The sequence below is a fragment of the Orcinus orca genome, chromosome 10 (assembly GCF_937001465.1).
Source record: "Orcinus orca chromosome 10, mOrcOrc1.1, whole genome shotgun sequence".
In the NCBI taxonomy this organism is placed as follows: Eukaryota; Metazoa; Chordata; class Mammalia; order Artiodactyla; family Delphinidae; genus Orcinus; species Orcinus orca.
In genome coordinates, this window is record NC_064568.1 from 4,300,703 (window position 1) to 4,316,573 (window position 15,871).

The following is a 15,871-nucleotide window of genomic DNA, read 5'->3' on the forward strand; positions in this document are numbered from 1 at the left end:
AGTGTAACTTGTAATACATGATGTTCAATAGTAAATACAAAACTTTAATATCAGTTTATTTTTAAAATGTGTTTACAGAGAATTTTAAGAATTAAGCTGGTGTAAAGGGAGGGGCACGTGTTTTGAATATAGAAACCAGCTAAATTGGGATAATTATTTAAATTTCATAAGTTTTCATCCAAGGTGTTTCTGAATTTTTTTTCAGTAGTAACAGTACAGTCCTAGTTTTGTCAAACAAACAGACATGAATATGTTTATACATGTGCAGGAAAACATACAGTTCAATAAGTTTTAATATTATCCTCAGTGTGGAGTTGTATATGATGGATAAAACAAGGAGAATAAAATAATTTTCTTTTTTTTTCTATAATGGTAATGAAGAAAAATTAAAACAAAATAAAAGACCATATAAAGACCATTTGTGGCTTTGGAGGTAGATTATCTTATGACATACAGTAAGGAAAATGTAAGGAACAGGCTTTTTTTTTTCTTTCTGTTTCCCAGTTTTACTAAGAACTGTTACCTATGGGGGAAAGCAGAAAACAAGATGGCTTAGTGATTGATGATGATCAGCTCTTTTTCAGTCATGACAGGAACAAGGGTTCTTTTTTTTTTTTGTATTGAAGTATACTTGATGTACAGTAATATTACATAAGTCACAGGTGTATAATATAGTGATTCACAATTTTTAAAGGTTATACTCCATTTATAGTTATTATAAAATATCTACCCCTTCCCTCTCCCCACTGGTAACCACTAGTTTGTTCTCTACATCTGTGAGTCTGCTTCTTTTTTGTTATATTCACTAGTTTGTTGTACTTTTTTAGATTCTAAATATAAGTGATATCATACAGTATTTGTCTTTCTCTGAATTATTTCAGTTAGCATTAATAGCCACTGCGTCCATCCATGTTGCTGTAAATGGCAAGATTTCATTCTTTTTTTATGGGTGAGTAGTTTCCCATTATGTATAATACTACTCAGCCGTAGAAAAGAATGAAATATATATATTTGCCTCATCTTCTTTATCCATTCATCTGTTGATGGACACTTAGTTTGCTTCCGTATCTTGGGAATTGTAGATAATGCTGCTATGAACATTGGGGTGCATATATCTTTTCCAATTAGTGTTTTTTGGGGTTTTTTGGGTATATACCCAGGAGTGGAATTGCTGGGTCATATGGTAGTTCTTGTTTTAGGTTTTGTTTTTGTTTTACATAGTAGCTATTATTTATTATTATTACTTATTTTAGTCTTTTGAGAAACCTCCGTACTGTTTTCCACAGTGGCTGCACCAATTTACATTCCCACAAACAGTGTATGAGGGTTCCCTTTTCCAAGAGTTCTTAATATAGCGTCTGTCGACAAGCTTTAGTGGAATCCATGAACCATTTGGAATGGTGTCAAAAACACTGAGTATGTCCATTCATGCATTTCCTGTATGTCACTCCAGTGACTGAGTCCATAGGTTTTAACAGATTCACAAAGAGTACATGATGCAAAAAGTATTAAGAACACTATGGACAGTTCTTATCTGCTTCTGCATAGAGTGTAAGAAGATGTGGGGCTTCCCTGGTGGCGCAGTGATTGGGAATCTGCCTGCCAGTGCAGGGGACACAGGTTCAAGACCTGGTCCGGGAAGATCCCTCATGCCGCAGAACAACTAAGCCTGTGCGCCACAGCTGCTGAGCCTGCGCTCTAGAGCCCGTGTGCCACAACTACTGGAGCCCATGTGCCCAGAGCCCGTGCTCCATAACAAGAGAAGCCAGTGCAATGAGACCTGTGCACCGCAACGAAGAGTAGCCCCCGCTCCCTGCAACTAGAGAAAGCCCGCACGCAGCCAACAAAGACCCAACGCAGCCAAAAATCAATCAATTAAATAAATAAATTTATTTTTAAAAAAGAAAAGAAAAAAAAGAAGATGTGGATTTTTAGTCACAGACTACTGAAAATGGCATTGTATATTTGGATCCCGGAGTAATAGGGAATGATTACAGGGCTGTTGATTTTTCTCTCGGTTATGCATTTTAACGTTTCCTGTTATTATTTTGTAACCTTTGATCTTGATCTGCTGTTCTCATCCAGAAAGCTGCCAGACTCCTCAAAATAAATGAAATTTAGAGATTCTAGTCTTTCCCCTAACAGCTCAATTTATTGAGGATCTTTTCAGTTTTTTGCTTTATCAAGGAATGAATTGGATTCATGTGTTTGAATTACTTTTAACAGGTTTTATTGCATTTAAACAATTCCAGTTTTATCTTTATTTTAATAGGCAAAAACTGAGTAGGTTCCTCCTAGAATGAAGACACCATCCTTTTAAGTCTTCTTATGTGTATATGGCACTTTGAGGATTTATACCCTGTTCAGTTATGATTGATATTTAATGTGTACTTGAGTCTGTAGACTTCTGACATTTTTTTCTAATTCCGTTTCCTCTTTCTTTTTTTTTTTTTTTTTTTGTTGGTGGGGGTAGGGTTAGAAAGAATCTTACAGCAATGATCTGGGATTCTGGCTGCTTGTATCAGAAACACCTCATTTTTATGTTTAAAGACACTATGTCTTGGGAATTCCCTGGCAGTCCAATGGTTAGGACTCCACGCTTTCACTGCCAAAGGTGTGGGTTCAGTCCCTGGTTGGGGAACTAAGATCATGCAAGCCGAAAGCATCTCATTAATTCTTCTGCATTCCCAGGAGAAGTTTTCTGATTACTTGGTTTCTTTCTTTGTAGGAGAAAAACGGAGGTACTGGTACTCTTACCATTAAAAAGAAAACACACGGAATTCAAGTTTTCTGTCAACCTACTTTCCACTTCAAATTAAATTTCAATCAGTTAGTTTAACTGTTAGGTTACATTGCATACTCTGAACCCAGATATGAAGGAGTCTTCACTTTCATTCAGAGCTGTTCATCTAGTAGTTTTTGTAAGCTTTGGAATTTCACAAAGTTTAGTTAAATATGTGCAATTCTTTTCCATTTAAAGTTTTTTGGAATAAAAATTTCATATATGCGTTTTGGTTAGAGTAATTTTTTGGAGCCTTGGCATCCTGCTATTTGTTTGAATTTGGTACCTCTTTTCTCCTCTTCCGAAGGTACTGTGAAATGTGTCATATTTCAGGTGAATTTTTAAAAATTGTGCATCATATTTGTTGATAATTGGAAACAGTAGTGTGTGATATGGGCATAGTTGAGAATAACCATTGCTCAAAGATCTTTTTTTAAAATTTTATTTATTGATTTATTTAATTTTGGCTGCATTGGGTCTTCGTTGCTGCACGCAGGCTTTCTCCAGTTGCGGCGAGCAGGGGTTACTCTGCGATGTGGTGCGCGGGCTTCTCATTGTGGTGGCTTCTCTTTGTTGCAGAGCACAGGCTCTAGGCGCGCAGGCTTCAGTAGTTTTGGCTCGTGGGCTCTCGAGTGCAGGCTCAGTAGTTGTGGCGCACAGGCTTAGTTGCTCCATGGCATGCGGGATCTTCGCGGACCAGGGCTCGAACCCATGTCCCCTGCATTGGCAGGCGGATTCTTAACCACTGCGCCACCAGGGAAGCCCCAAGATCTATCTTTTCGAATTCATTTTTCTCACCTGAAGAAAAAATTTAGTAACACTATATGGTTTACTTATAATATTGAGATTTTAGAGAGAAGATGCCTGCTTTGCTTATCTGAGTTGGATATTAATACATATTTCACAGGGTTGTTTGAGAAATCAATGGGATGAAAGATGTTAAGTACTCAACAACTGCATATAGTAGGTTCACTTCAAAAAGGCTGTATGTAGCCTAACACGTCGTCCTCCTCACAGAGAATTGAGAGTCACTGGAGCAGGAAAAAATTAATATATGCCAAAAAGTTCTGCCTTGGTCAGTTATTAAATTCATTCAGAAGTAATGAAAAATTTGGAGAGGAGCATATAGAGTGGACAGTTTCATTAAAATGAAGCTTTTTCCTTAAATTTGCTGTCTGGAAGCAGAATCAAATAGATAGGAAGAGACTAGTAAATGATAACAAAATATTTTTTTATCTTTGGAACTGCCCTCACAATTGACATTTTTTCATACCTTTTTTACCTGCATTAATTCAGTCTGAGCTGTTCCTTTTGTGTGTAGATTTTTTTAAGTTACATTGTTCTAATGAGAGAGGGAAAGCGTCTCAGGAGACAGTTTCAATTTGTTTAACTTGCTCACGAAGTTGAAGTCACCCTCGGAATAGGCGTCTCTGCACCTGACATTCCTGCCCCAGGCCGGCCGGACCCCTCCCTGTGAGTAAGAGGAAAGGCTTGGCCAATTACTTAGACAAAGCCGGACGGCTGCCGAGCCGGCGGGGAGGAGTTTCCTTCTCGGAGTAGGGCTTCTTTCACACGGTTTCGCCCAGCAAGATTACCTGCGGCGGAGGTTGAGTAGGGGTTGTTGTCTTTGCCGCGGACCCCCTCCACTGGGAGGGGTCGGGTGGGAGGAATCGTCGAGGTTGCCAGTTTCTCCTGGAGGCAGATGCCTTCTGACCCCAGCGCTCCGGTCCACCTCCCACACAGACAATCAGGTCCGTCCCCGGAGTCTCAGGTGGCACCACGGCGGCATCCTAGGCTAATGATTTGGTGGAAAGGGAAGGGGTGGTCCTTCTGCCTGGACCCCTCTCGGCTGACTCACAGGAAGTGCTAGCAGGGCCGGGCACTGGGCGCAGCAGCTCCAGGATTCCGCCCTCCCCGCCGCGTCTGCCGCCCTCTCCCTCCTACGTGGGCTTTGCCGTATCTCCCGTAGAACAATGAAGGACTTCCAAGTTTGCTAAGACTCGCAGGCACATTCTTTGGACTTCTGTGATAGTCTTCAAAATGTTTTGCCACCGACTTTTACAAGAAGCTGTTTTTTAAAAAGCCCTTCCCTTCGTGGATTGCTTTGTCTGAAGATTACTCAGGGTGACCATGGTTCAGCGCTTTAGCCTCAGGAGGCAGCTATCCAAGGTGGGTACCTTGGGTAGCTTTGTGTGTGTGTTTAGGGGAAACTCTCACCAGCTTTGGCGTGGTCTCCTTTTTCGCTAGAACTGTTCTGTCAAGCCTGCCTCCTCCGGTGCTAAGGAGGGACAGAGGGAGGAAGCGCCGCCTTTTGTTCTTTCCTCAGACAGACACAAAGGTTTAAGGCTGACTGCACTGGAAACCCCAGATTTTGTTCCCCTAAAACTAAAGCTATCATCTGTGAATTTGCAGGAAGTTGTAGTCTGCTTCTCAGTTACAGTTTCCAGAGGGTGTGAGTGAAGGAGAGAATAGTGAGTAAAAAGTGCATGTTTAATTAGCAATTCATGTAGCAGCTTTTGACCAAAATGAGAAAGCTTTATTGGTCTTTGGAATCAGTGCTTTCATACAGAGTTTAATATTAAACTGGGGAAAACTACCATAAAATAGTTCAATAAGCATGACCGCCTTGAAAATGTTAACATGAGTGGTTGTATTAAGAAACTCGCTTATTCCTTCATTAAGGAGTGGGTGAAAAGCAGTACCTGAAGGCTCAGGAATCAATTTTTATAGAGTTGTGCTTCAAAAACAGGTTTCACGTGTGCAGCTTTGGGGGAAAACTTTTAAACTAAGAAAATCAAACTTAAATTTAAAAAAAGAAAGAAAGAAAGAAAGCAAAGCCCTCTTAGAAGAGGGGCTGCTGATTTTATGAATCAGCCTTGGCAGTGGACCTCTGTTGACGCAGTCACTGAGCTCTCTTTTTAAGTGAGTGCAGAAACTACTTTGGAAAGAGGTGTGCTGAGAGTTGAGCTTATTTCAGAAACCCATTCTGTTTTTTAAAAGCTCTATTTTTAAAATGTAGCAGTTGGTGGCTAAATTGTGTCACAGTTCATTCTCTGCAGACAGAAGCTTAAACAAATAGTAAATCAGTAGACATTCTACACTTCCTTGGTTGTTAGTCAGAATTGTTAAATCCTGAAATGCGTTATTGTCTTAAGGGGAAACCTTTAGTTCCTCACAGGTGACCTCAGTGTAGGATGTGTGCATTCAAGCAAAAATGAGCAAAGCTCTTGCCTTCATCCCCGTGTCAAATTTTGTCTTTTTTCTTGCATCTCCAAGCCTAACAGGGACTTTTTAGGAGTATTAGAATAAATTTTCCTTGCTTCCCTTCTCCTCATTCCAGGTGTGTGGGTGGGGGTGAGGGGGCTGGGAGGCCTCCACATTTCTCCTGAACAATAAAGAGAGTCATTTTTGTTTCTCCTTCACGTGATCCTCTGATCACGTATTTTCAAATATATAGTACAACTAAAAAACGGAAGTTGTGTAGATTGTCAGGGCAGTGACCTTTCTGCATAAGGATGTTTGAAACAAGTGAGAGCTAGGTGATAAGTTTCTAAGTAGAAAATAACTGCTTTCTAGGTATTTCTCTCCCAGTAATTTTGTGAACTTTTAACACTCTTTTCACTCTGTACTGTATGCATGACTGTGATTTATGGGGCGGGGGGAACACTTTTAGGGGGATTAGGAGCACATCTTCTCTATAACATGAAGAAATAAAAGGTACAGATTATGTAAAAAGACTCCAAGAGTTGACCTCTTTTAATTCCTTTTTCTAACATCCCTCTCCATTTTAACATGGTTTCTGGGTCCTAAACTGGATGGTCAGGACCAAATCGAAGGAAATTTGTTTTCTATCCAGAGTCCTTAGCATAGTAATGAATTGAAAAAAATTCAGTAATGAATTGAAAAAATAATATTCTTAATTGTTTCAGTCTGTATGGCACTAAAATATGGAGGAGAAACTGAATAGTTATGTCAAAAAAATTTTTTTTAACTACAGTGAATGCACTGTGCCCCTATTCTGTCTTTTTGGCTAAATCCACATTACCTGAAAACAGAGGCCCTGTTTTACCCCAGTGCATGGTATTTCTGGCACACGTGGAACACTTAAAGTGAAATTGGTTTTTTGCAGGTCAAAAACAGTTGAACAATGGCAATTTCATATGATTCCAGCTTTATGAACAAGTGTTTTTGTCAATAAGAGATAATCTCCCACAAATGTAGACTTGTCTTAAGATGATCTCATATTTATAAAGCAATTTCCTATTTTGATGAGAAGAAATACTCTTGTGATCATCTTTAAATTTTGTTGGAAATTTTCTGAAAGAAATTATTTATAAATGTTTGCAGTGATTTAAAACCCAGTATCTAATTTAGATGTTTTTTTTTTCCACCAACAAACTTCTTTTTATTCCTTAGCTGCTTTTTTTTTTTTTTGCGGTACGCGGGCCTCTCGCTGCTGTGGCCTCTCCCGTTGCGGAACACAGGCTCCGGACGCGCAGGCTCAGCGGCCATGGCTCACGGGCCCAGCCTCTCTGCGGCATGTGGGATCCTCCCGGACCGGGGCATGAACACGTGTCCCCTGCATCGGCAGGCGGACTCTCAACCACTGTGCCACCAGGGAAGCCGTCCTTAGCTGCTTTTTATCTTTAAGTTTGATAGTCATGTTTACTTACACTGGGTATTTCCCCTAGAATATTCAAATGATTCCTTCAGGCTAGTGTATTTTGACATCTGAACTAAGTAAAAAGGAGGAAGTAAATTAAATAGATGAAGTAAAAATCTTCATTTTAAAAGCGAGATGCTCAGTTATTCTTTTTGACCAGATCCCAGTTACCTGACTCCCAGAAAAGTTCCTTTTCCTTGCCATTTTAGATTATTTTCTTCCTTTATAGTTTTCTCACATGTGACTTCACAATAGTCGCTAAGGAAAGCTTTTTCTTTCTTCCCTAAGTCCTCTTCATGAGCCAGCCGAAATAGTCTGAAACCTGCCAGTTTGGACATTACATTTAATTCGCCTAATGATCCTTAAACTTAGGTGGTATCAGCTTCATTTTGTCATTAAAGAAACAGGTTCAGGGGCTTCCCTGGTGGCACAGTGGTTAAGAATCAGCTTGCCAATGCAGGGGACATGGGTTCGAGCTCTGGTCGGGGAACATGCCACGTGCTGCGGAGCAGCTAAGCCCGTGTGCCGCAACTACTGAGACTGCGCTCTAGAGCCTGCGAGCCACAACTACTGAGCCCGCATGCCACAACTACTGAAGCCCGCACACCTAGAGCCTGTGCTCCACAACAAGAGAAGCCACCACAATGAGAAGCCCATGCACCGCAGCAAAGAGTAGCCCCCGCTCGCTGCAACGAAGACCCAACGCAGCCAAAAATAAAATAAATAAATAAATTACTTTAAAAAAAAAACACAAAAAACGGGGGCTTCCCTGGTGGCGCAGTGGTTGAGAGTCCACCTGCCGATGCAGGGGACACGGGTTTGTGCCCCGGTCCGGGAAGATCCCACATACCGCGGAGCGGCTGGGCCCGTGAGCCATGGCTGCTGAGCTTGGGCGTCCGGAGCCTGTGCTCCACAACAGGAGAGGCCACAACAGTGAGAGGCCCGCATACCGCCAAAAAAAAAAAAAAGAAAAGAAAAGAAAAAAAAAGTTCAGAGAAGTTAATTTTCCCAAGATCAGCCAGAGGCAGACTCAGGTTTAAACTTAGGTCTAACTCTAAACTCATTCTGCTTCCCCACACCAACTGCCTCCCTAAATTTCTGGTGTATTAATCAGTTTACTCTCATGGACTATGATATTTCTCCATGCTTATAGAAAACAGTGTAGTAAATAACTTAGGTAACTGCTTTGGAGCAGCCCTTTTCAATAGGGCTGAAATTAATGTCTGATAGGGTTTGAATATATCAGTCAAACTTGGTAAGTGTTTTCCACAAAGTTGTTTTCTTTGGCCAGAGAAACATCAATTTGAGTAAGATAGCCATATTAAATGTAGTTGAAGCTTAACTGCATGTACTTACATGAAACTTTATAAACTGTATTGCCTTTTAGAAAATGTCTTTGTTAAGGAGAAGAATTTACTCTTGAGTTTCTATAATAATGTTTAAGGGATGAAATGCAATGAATTAAAAATTCAGAAAGTCTTGTTTTAACTCACTCTGGCTCTGTTGTCCCTCCCCGCCAACCCCCTCAAATCTTTTAAATGGGTAATAGAAAATCAGGTTTTTTCTTCTTTTCTGGAATTTCAGTTTTTTGGAAGGTATGGTAAAAGCTGAGGAGAGTCTGAGAAAATAGTTTTAAGATTGTTTCAGTAAGAATATTATACTCTTTTATTTTTTAATAGTAATCATTTCTGTAGTTCAAAAATAAGAAATTACATAACTGTGAACTCTTGCTTCCATGTCTTTTCAACGGTTTCGTATCCCTGCCTCCATAGGTAACCAGTTTCTTGTTTAGCCTTCCATTGTTTCTTTACTCACATGTAAGAAAATGTGAACATGTATTTTCTGACCTTTCTAAAATGAAAGATGAAGGCTATACAGTTTGTTCTAAGGTAATAGCTTGAACTTTAATTTTCCAGGAATGGATGCTCAGTAGTTATCTCAGTTTGGGGTTCACATTTATTTTCACATTTTCAGAGGAGGCTTACTTCCTTTAGGACAGATATAGCCACACAGAATCTACTTTCTATATCAAAGATAATTAAAATAACAGCAAATCAATGATGACTTGATTATTTTTTCATTCATATCACATTTATTTCCTACTCAGTTGGAGAGCTTTCTTTGGCTATATTAAAATTTTTCATTTGGTGAAAAACATAGAATATAAAAACCATACCAGTGTATTCTGGGTTGGCCTGTGAAGAGATTAATGGCCGAGAAATAGGAGTTGTGGGACTTTTGTCCCCCAATTCACCTGTTGACTTACTGAAATAATTTCATTCAGACTTGTAGAGCACTTGAAAATATTTTTGTCTAAAAAGGTTACTCTTGCCCTTCCTACATTTGATAGTGTCCTATTATTTGGTGTCAGTTTGGTACCAGCTTAAGAGACTTAAGATTTAGAGAAGTGTTGATCATGATCTGAATTCTTAAAACTATTAAATTTTCAAACGTAGTCTCCTTTGAATTTCCACCTGATTTCTTTTGGGTTTATGACCTGTGATAATATACATGATTGACTTAATCTTTCAATGAATGTACTCTTATTAGTAAAAGGAATAGGGATCTCTCATTTCCATTTTAAGTACATTAATTGGGGTCTTTAAAAAGTATTTTGATGGCTAAAATTTTATGTATTTTTACCACAATTAAAAAGAAAATATTTCAAACCCTTTTAATGATAAATACTATATGGGTACAGTGAAGTAGTAGTTTATGTAATTAAACAACTCAAATACATAGGCCAGGGAGTCAGTACCAGATGGGTGCTTTTAAATAATGAAAATGTATACAACATTTCTTTCATGCTTTTTTTTTTCTTTTTCAAGCTTTTAAAATTTAATTTTCTATAAGTTACTTCAGACATCAACTCGTTTCATACTTGTAAATATAATGTTTTATATTTATATTTTGCTATCAGTTAAATGTTACATCTTCATGTTAATCATTAACCCACTTTTAGGAGGCTTAAGTCAGGTAGTAATGTCATCAACGTTATAAGGTCATTCTGATGCATTACATAACCAAAATAGGAAGACTGATGGATGCTGCTCTTCTGTTACATGAAATGAGACCCTAGTAAAATCAGTTCCATATATTGTGGATGTGGTGGGAACAGATAAGGAATAGAGAATGGCTTTCCTATTCAATTATATTGGCAATAATAGGCTGAAATAGAGAAACTAATTTAAAAATATGTGTATTGTAATTCTGAAATGTTTTCATGATGTTGATGCCAGTTTATTATTTAAAAATAATAGTCAATAACAGTAAGTTATTGACTGTAGATTTGAGACACTGGAATATGCTACCAAGAGAAGACAGTAAAATCTCCTTGGAGTGTGTTGCTTTTTTGTTTTTTAAGTACACAACTTTCATTTGGTGTTGACTTGAGTATCATTTTCCTGAAAGAGATGGCTATATTAAATGACTCAATTAGATTCTTTGAAGTTGGAATATGTTTACCAAGGGCTGTTAGTTTTGAAGATCAATGAGCTGATATACTTGAAAGCACTTTGAAAACTATGAAGCACTATATTAATATAAGAATTTAAGATTATGGTGTTTTTATTATTCTGTCATTCTGTAAGTATTGTTGCAAAGAAGTGACTGTACTTTAAAACTACACTTTGAAATATGCACATATACACACACACACCTTTTTTTTCATACACATAGGCTATCTTTGGATAGGTAGCAGTTGATTGCCTCTGAGAAGATTGGACCTGGGAGACTTGGGTTGGGGGTGGGAGGGAGACTAACTTTTTTTTTTTAATAAATTGATATCCCCATTTTTAGTGTTATAGATCTTTTTTTAATAAATTTATTTACTTTATTTATTTATTTTTGGCTGCATTGGGTCTTCGTTGCTGCACCCGGGCTTTCTCTAGCTGCAGCGAGTGGGGGGGCTACTCTTCATTGCGGTGTGCCGGCTTCTCATTGCGGCGGCTTCTCTTTGTGGTGGAGCATGGGCTCTAGGCACGCGGGCTTCAGTAGTTGCGGCTCGCGGGCTCTAGAGCACAGGCTCAGAAGTTGTGGCGCACGGGCCTAGTTGCTCCGCGGCACGTGGGATCTTACCGGACCAGGGCCCAAACCCGTGTCCCCTGTATTGGCAGGCGGATTCTTAACCACTGCGCCACCAGGTAAGCCTGGGAGACTTGCTTTCTAAAAATTATTTACCATGTACATACACTTTGTTAAATAATAGTCTAAGTCAAATGTGTTAAAAGATCAAAATGTAGAATTGAATTTCAGACTCATTATTCTTCAGTGAAAACCATTGCCAATAGTTTACTTAAACGTTAATGGTTGGAAGATGATATTCTTCTGGGCTTGATACTTTCTCCCAACCATACATGTTATTCACAGATTGAAGATAACTTTTTTTTTTTTTTTCCGGTAGGCGGGCCTCTCACTGTTGTGGCCTCTCCCGTCGCGGTCGCGGAGCACAGGCTCCAGACGTGCAGGCTCAGCGGCCATGGCTCACAGGCCCAGCCGCTCCGCGGCATGTGGGATCTTCCCGGACTGGGGCATGAACCTGTGTCCCCTGCATCGGCAGGCGGACTGTCAACCACTGCGCCACCAGGGAAGCCCTGAAGATAACTTTTGCATGTAACACATAAGTTTGTAGTATAGAGTTACCAACCCTTTAAGAAATTTTTTAGATGGACCTCTTTGGAGTAAGTTAACCATACTATAATGAAAGCACATTTTGGGAATGGTGTATAAAGGCAAGAAGACATTTTACTTGTTATATCTGTATGTAGAAGTGGCATGTAATACTTAATAAAATATTCTGATTTGTTCTTAATAATTTTGGCTTACATGAGAAAATTAGAAGAATTTGCTCTTTTGGATACCTTGGGGTTAGTTACGACTAACCTCTGCTATATATATGGACCTGTAACAGTCCTACTGCAAAACATGTTGAATAAGAAAACAGTGCAGGGGGCTTCCCTGGTGGCGCAGTGGTTGAGAGTCCGCCTGCCGTTGCAGGGGACATGGGTTCGTGCCCCGGTCCGGGAAGATCCCACATGCCGTGGAGCAGCTAAGACTGTGCACCACAGCTACTGAGCCTGTGCTCTAGAGCCGGTGAGCCACAACTACCGAAGCCCGCGTGCCTAGAGCCCGTGCTCCGCAACAAAGAGAAGCCACCATAATGAGAAGCCGCGCACTGCAACGAAGAATAGCCCCCGCTTGCTGCAACTAGAGAAAGCCCGCACGCAGCAACGAAGACCCAATGCAGCCAAAAATAAATAAATAAATATTTTTTAAAAAAGAAAACAATGCAAATTGAATTTGCCTTGTGGTAGCACAGGAAATTGCCATTAAATTTCAACCTGTTTCCATCAAAAGTTTTGTAAGAAACAGATTACTTTGTGTGCCTTTATTAGAAATTTAGTGTTTGAGAAGAATCCATGTTAAAGCCAGCAGTGTCTAAAATCCAAAGGTAACACGTATAATAAACATTTCATAGCTTTCCTTTTCATTCAATAAAATTTATCCCAAAGGTGTTCATCATTGAAATTAAGTAAACTGTGGCTGGCTGTGTGACTTTAGACAAGTAATTTGACCTCTCTGAAGCTTTCTCCTCATCTGAAAAGTGTCATCGAGGATCCTTGAGAGATGTAAAATTATGTGATCTGTTTGTGAGCCAGATTATAGTCCTAAGAAAAATGACTTTATATAGTAAACACCAGGGAAAGTATGTAGTTTTATACCAGGAGGGATCTAATGTTACACAGTTGTTCTTAGCTAAAGTAAATAAATTCATGACTCTAATGGATAGGCTTAGAGTTTAGATTCTAGCCGGCTCTGGATAATTCAGATTTGAAAATAGCAAGAAAATTAGTTTTACACTTATTAGAGACCGAGCGCTGAGATGATGTACATTTCTTCTACCTCTTCTTTGTCAGGAGAAAATTTAAAATTTCTCTGTGGAAACAGATATTCCTTATAATGGAAATTTACCTTATACACAACAGAATTTTCTTCTTATGATGGTATATTGGAATCCAAGTCCTTTTTCTTGGACAAAACACACTCTTCTTACTCTTAAGGAAAAGTTAATCATAACTGGGGGAGAGGGGGGAGAAAGGTAAAAAGCTAATAGAAGCTTCTTATTTTTACCAATTAACTCGTCCTTTGAACCTGAGGTGGGCTTGAAAAGCCCTGTAGAGGAAGTGGGATTTTAGCTGGACCTAAAGGATTTGGATTAGTGGTTCTCGACTTTCCCTTCCTGTTAGCCCCAACATACTTCAGAATTGCAACTTAGTCCAATAACTCTTTGTAGTGAACAAAGAAATGAACGTTTCCTCTCATTAATTTTAATCACCTAAACTTAAAAGATTCCTTAGTCTTTTTTACGTCCCTGGAAGTTCTATTGAACTTTATAGTTTGATATGAATTATATATTCTAGGTATTTTAGTTGCATCTATAATAAAATTGTCATTTGGTTTTGGAAAAAAAAATGTGACTTAGGCTTAAGGTAGTAGTCATTTGGAAGGTGACTTGCAAAATCCTTCACCCTTCTGATGCATACTCCTGGAGAACCCATTCCTTTGCAAATCATTGATGTCGATGAAGGACAAGAGGAAAATATTCCAGGAAGGGGGCAAGATCACCAGATATGGTTTTGTTGAGAGGGAGAGGTATGTCATATTCAATATCTGTTATTTTTAGGGAGTTCTAATGTGAACATCCTTTAAAAATCTAATCCAAGAGTTAGTTTATATTTTCCATGGGGAAATTTAACCAAGGTAATGAGGGGGGTTGCCAGCCTAAATGCCATAACTTCTGTGGAGTGAACAGAGGGGTAAAACTAGGAAGCTGTCTTCTAGATAATGTATGTGGGTTGTTTAATATTGCCACTTAGTGTATGGAATTTTAACTGCAGAGTCTTAGCATACTTCTCTAACATTCTTTCCATCTTCTAATCATTTGATGAAATGTACATTGAAATGATACAAACAACACCTGAGTATAATTGCCCATTCTCTTTTTGTTGCAGAGTGTTTGTGTGTGTGTCTGTGTGTTGAGACTTAGGAAACTAGCCACAAAGGTTGGTCTCAATTAACAAATTCTCTTTGGACAAAATTGAAAATCTGACCCAGGCTATTCAGTATCTAGTGGTGAGTGTTTATCTTAGTTTTGAGTCTTAGGAAATGATGTTATTGATCACTGTATTGAGATAACACCCAACGTTTGGGACTTCAAGAAATTTTAGAGCATATAGTAGAAATTCTGTGTATATTCTAACTTGGAGAGAACTTGGAACACAGTAAATGAGGTCGTGCATGTAGATGAGCGTCTCCCTCACATCTTACTACTCTTTTCCTTTACTCAAGCTGCTCGAGCTGTACCCTGTCCTTGCTGTTTTTTCAAATGCACCACAGCCTCAGGTCCTTTGCACTTGTCCTTCCTTCTGCCTGTAATCCTTTTTCTCGAAATATTGGCTTGTAAATCCTTGAAGTCTCAGCTCCGAGGTCACTTTTTCAGCAAGGCTTTGGCTGACTGTTTTCTTTAAAATAGCAAAATTACTCCCTACACACACACTTGTTCCCCAGCTCTCCTTATTTCCCTTCTCAGTTTCTTTTCTTTTACCCCTCCAGTTTATTTATTGTCATCTGATATATGTGCTATATATTTTTCTTACTCTGCCCCCCAATCATGTAAACTTTATGGTAATGATATTTATCTATTTTGTTCATGTCTATATACAGGAACATAGAATAGTGTCTGGTACTTGGTAAGTGCTAAATATATATTTGTTTTATGAATGAATTTGAGTATAAAGAATAATTAAAAAGTGGCTAGTCTACTTTCTTCCATCTCTTCCCATACTAGTACCACCATCACCACCTCAGGCTGCTTCTAATCCAGCCTCCCTTCTGCTGCAGAGTAATCTCATGTCTGATAAGACTTGCCACTTAGTAGACACCAGCTAAATATTTGATGAATCTCTGCTAATATTACCTTCCCTCCCAGATATCAGACAAGTCTAAAAATCAGAAATGGCAATAAATTGGCAACCTCACTCTAGTTCTTGAATTATTGGTATCCACATTTTAAAATTCATCTTTTTGATATGATGAAAAGAGCCCAGAAGTAGAAACCCACAGGTTTCCTGTTCTGTGTGATTTTTGACAAATCACTTGATTTCTCTGTATTTCAGTTCCTGAATCTTAAAGTAGCATAATGATACTCTTGCTACCTCATAGAAACAAGTAAACATTGAATATGTTTGAAATGGTATTTAAAACTCTTAAATATAAGGTAATATTACAAATCACATTTTACAACTATCAAATACTTCTAAATAGTCAAGGCCACTAATGTGGCTTTCAGTCTTTTTTTTTTTCTCTCTCTCTCTTTGATTACATGTTGGAAAATAGAGGTTTTCCCTCCCCACCTTTTAAAGCTCTGT

The 15,871-nt window shown here is 38.9% G+C and overlaps 1 protein-coding gene and 1 long non-coding RNA gene across 13 annotated transcripts in view; one reads left to right on the plus strand and one right to left on the minus strand.

Annotated features, from left to right (window-relative positions):
• The window catches only part of TMCC1 (transmembrane and coiled-coil domain family 1), a 221,069-nt gene that overhangs the window by 107,752 nt on the left and 97,446 nt on the right, over positions 1–15,871 (plus strand). The window contains exon 1 of one of the 11 annotated variants that reach the window (XM_012538456.3): positions 4,635–4,951. The exons of the other annotated variants lie outside the window; for them this stretch is intronic. Coding sequence (XP_012393910.1) covers positions 4,913–4,951 — 39 coding nt within the window. The 5' untranslated portion in view covers positions 4,635–4,912. Of the gene's footprint in view, positions 1–4,634; positions 4,952–15,871 lie in introns of those variants that run through there. 11 annotated transcript variants of the gene reach the window in all.
• LOC117198286 (uncharacterized) lies at positions 3,211–4,514 on the minus strand. Of its 2 annotated transcripts, XR_004479379.2 has the most exons (3): positions 4,378–4,512; positions 4,065–4,253; positions 3,211–3,580 (listed from the first exon to the last, which is right to left on the minus strand). It is a non-coding gene; the product is annotated as an uncharacterized LOC117198286 (long non-coding RNA). The 2 variants fall into 2 exon arrangements; XR_007479720.1 differs by lacking the exon at positions 4,065–4,253 and having other exon boundaries at positions 4,378–4,514.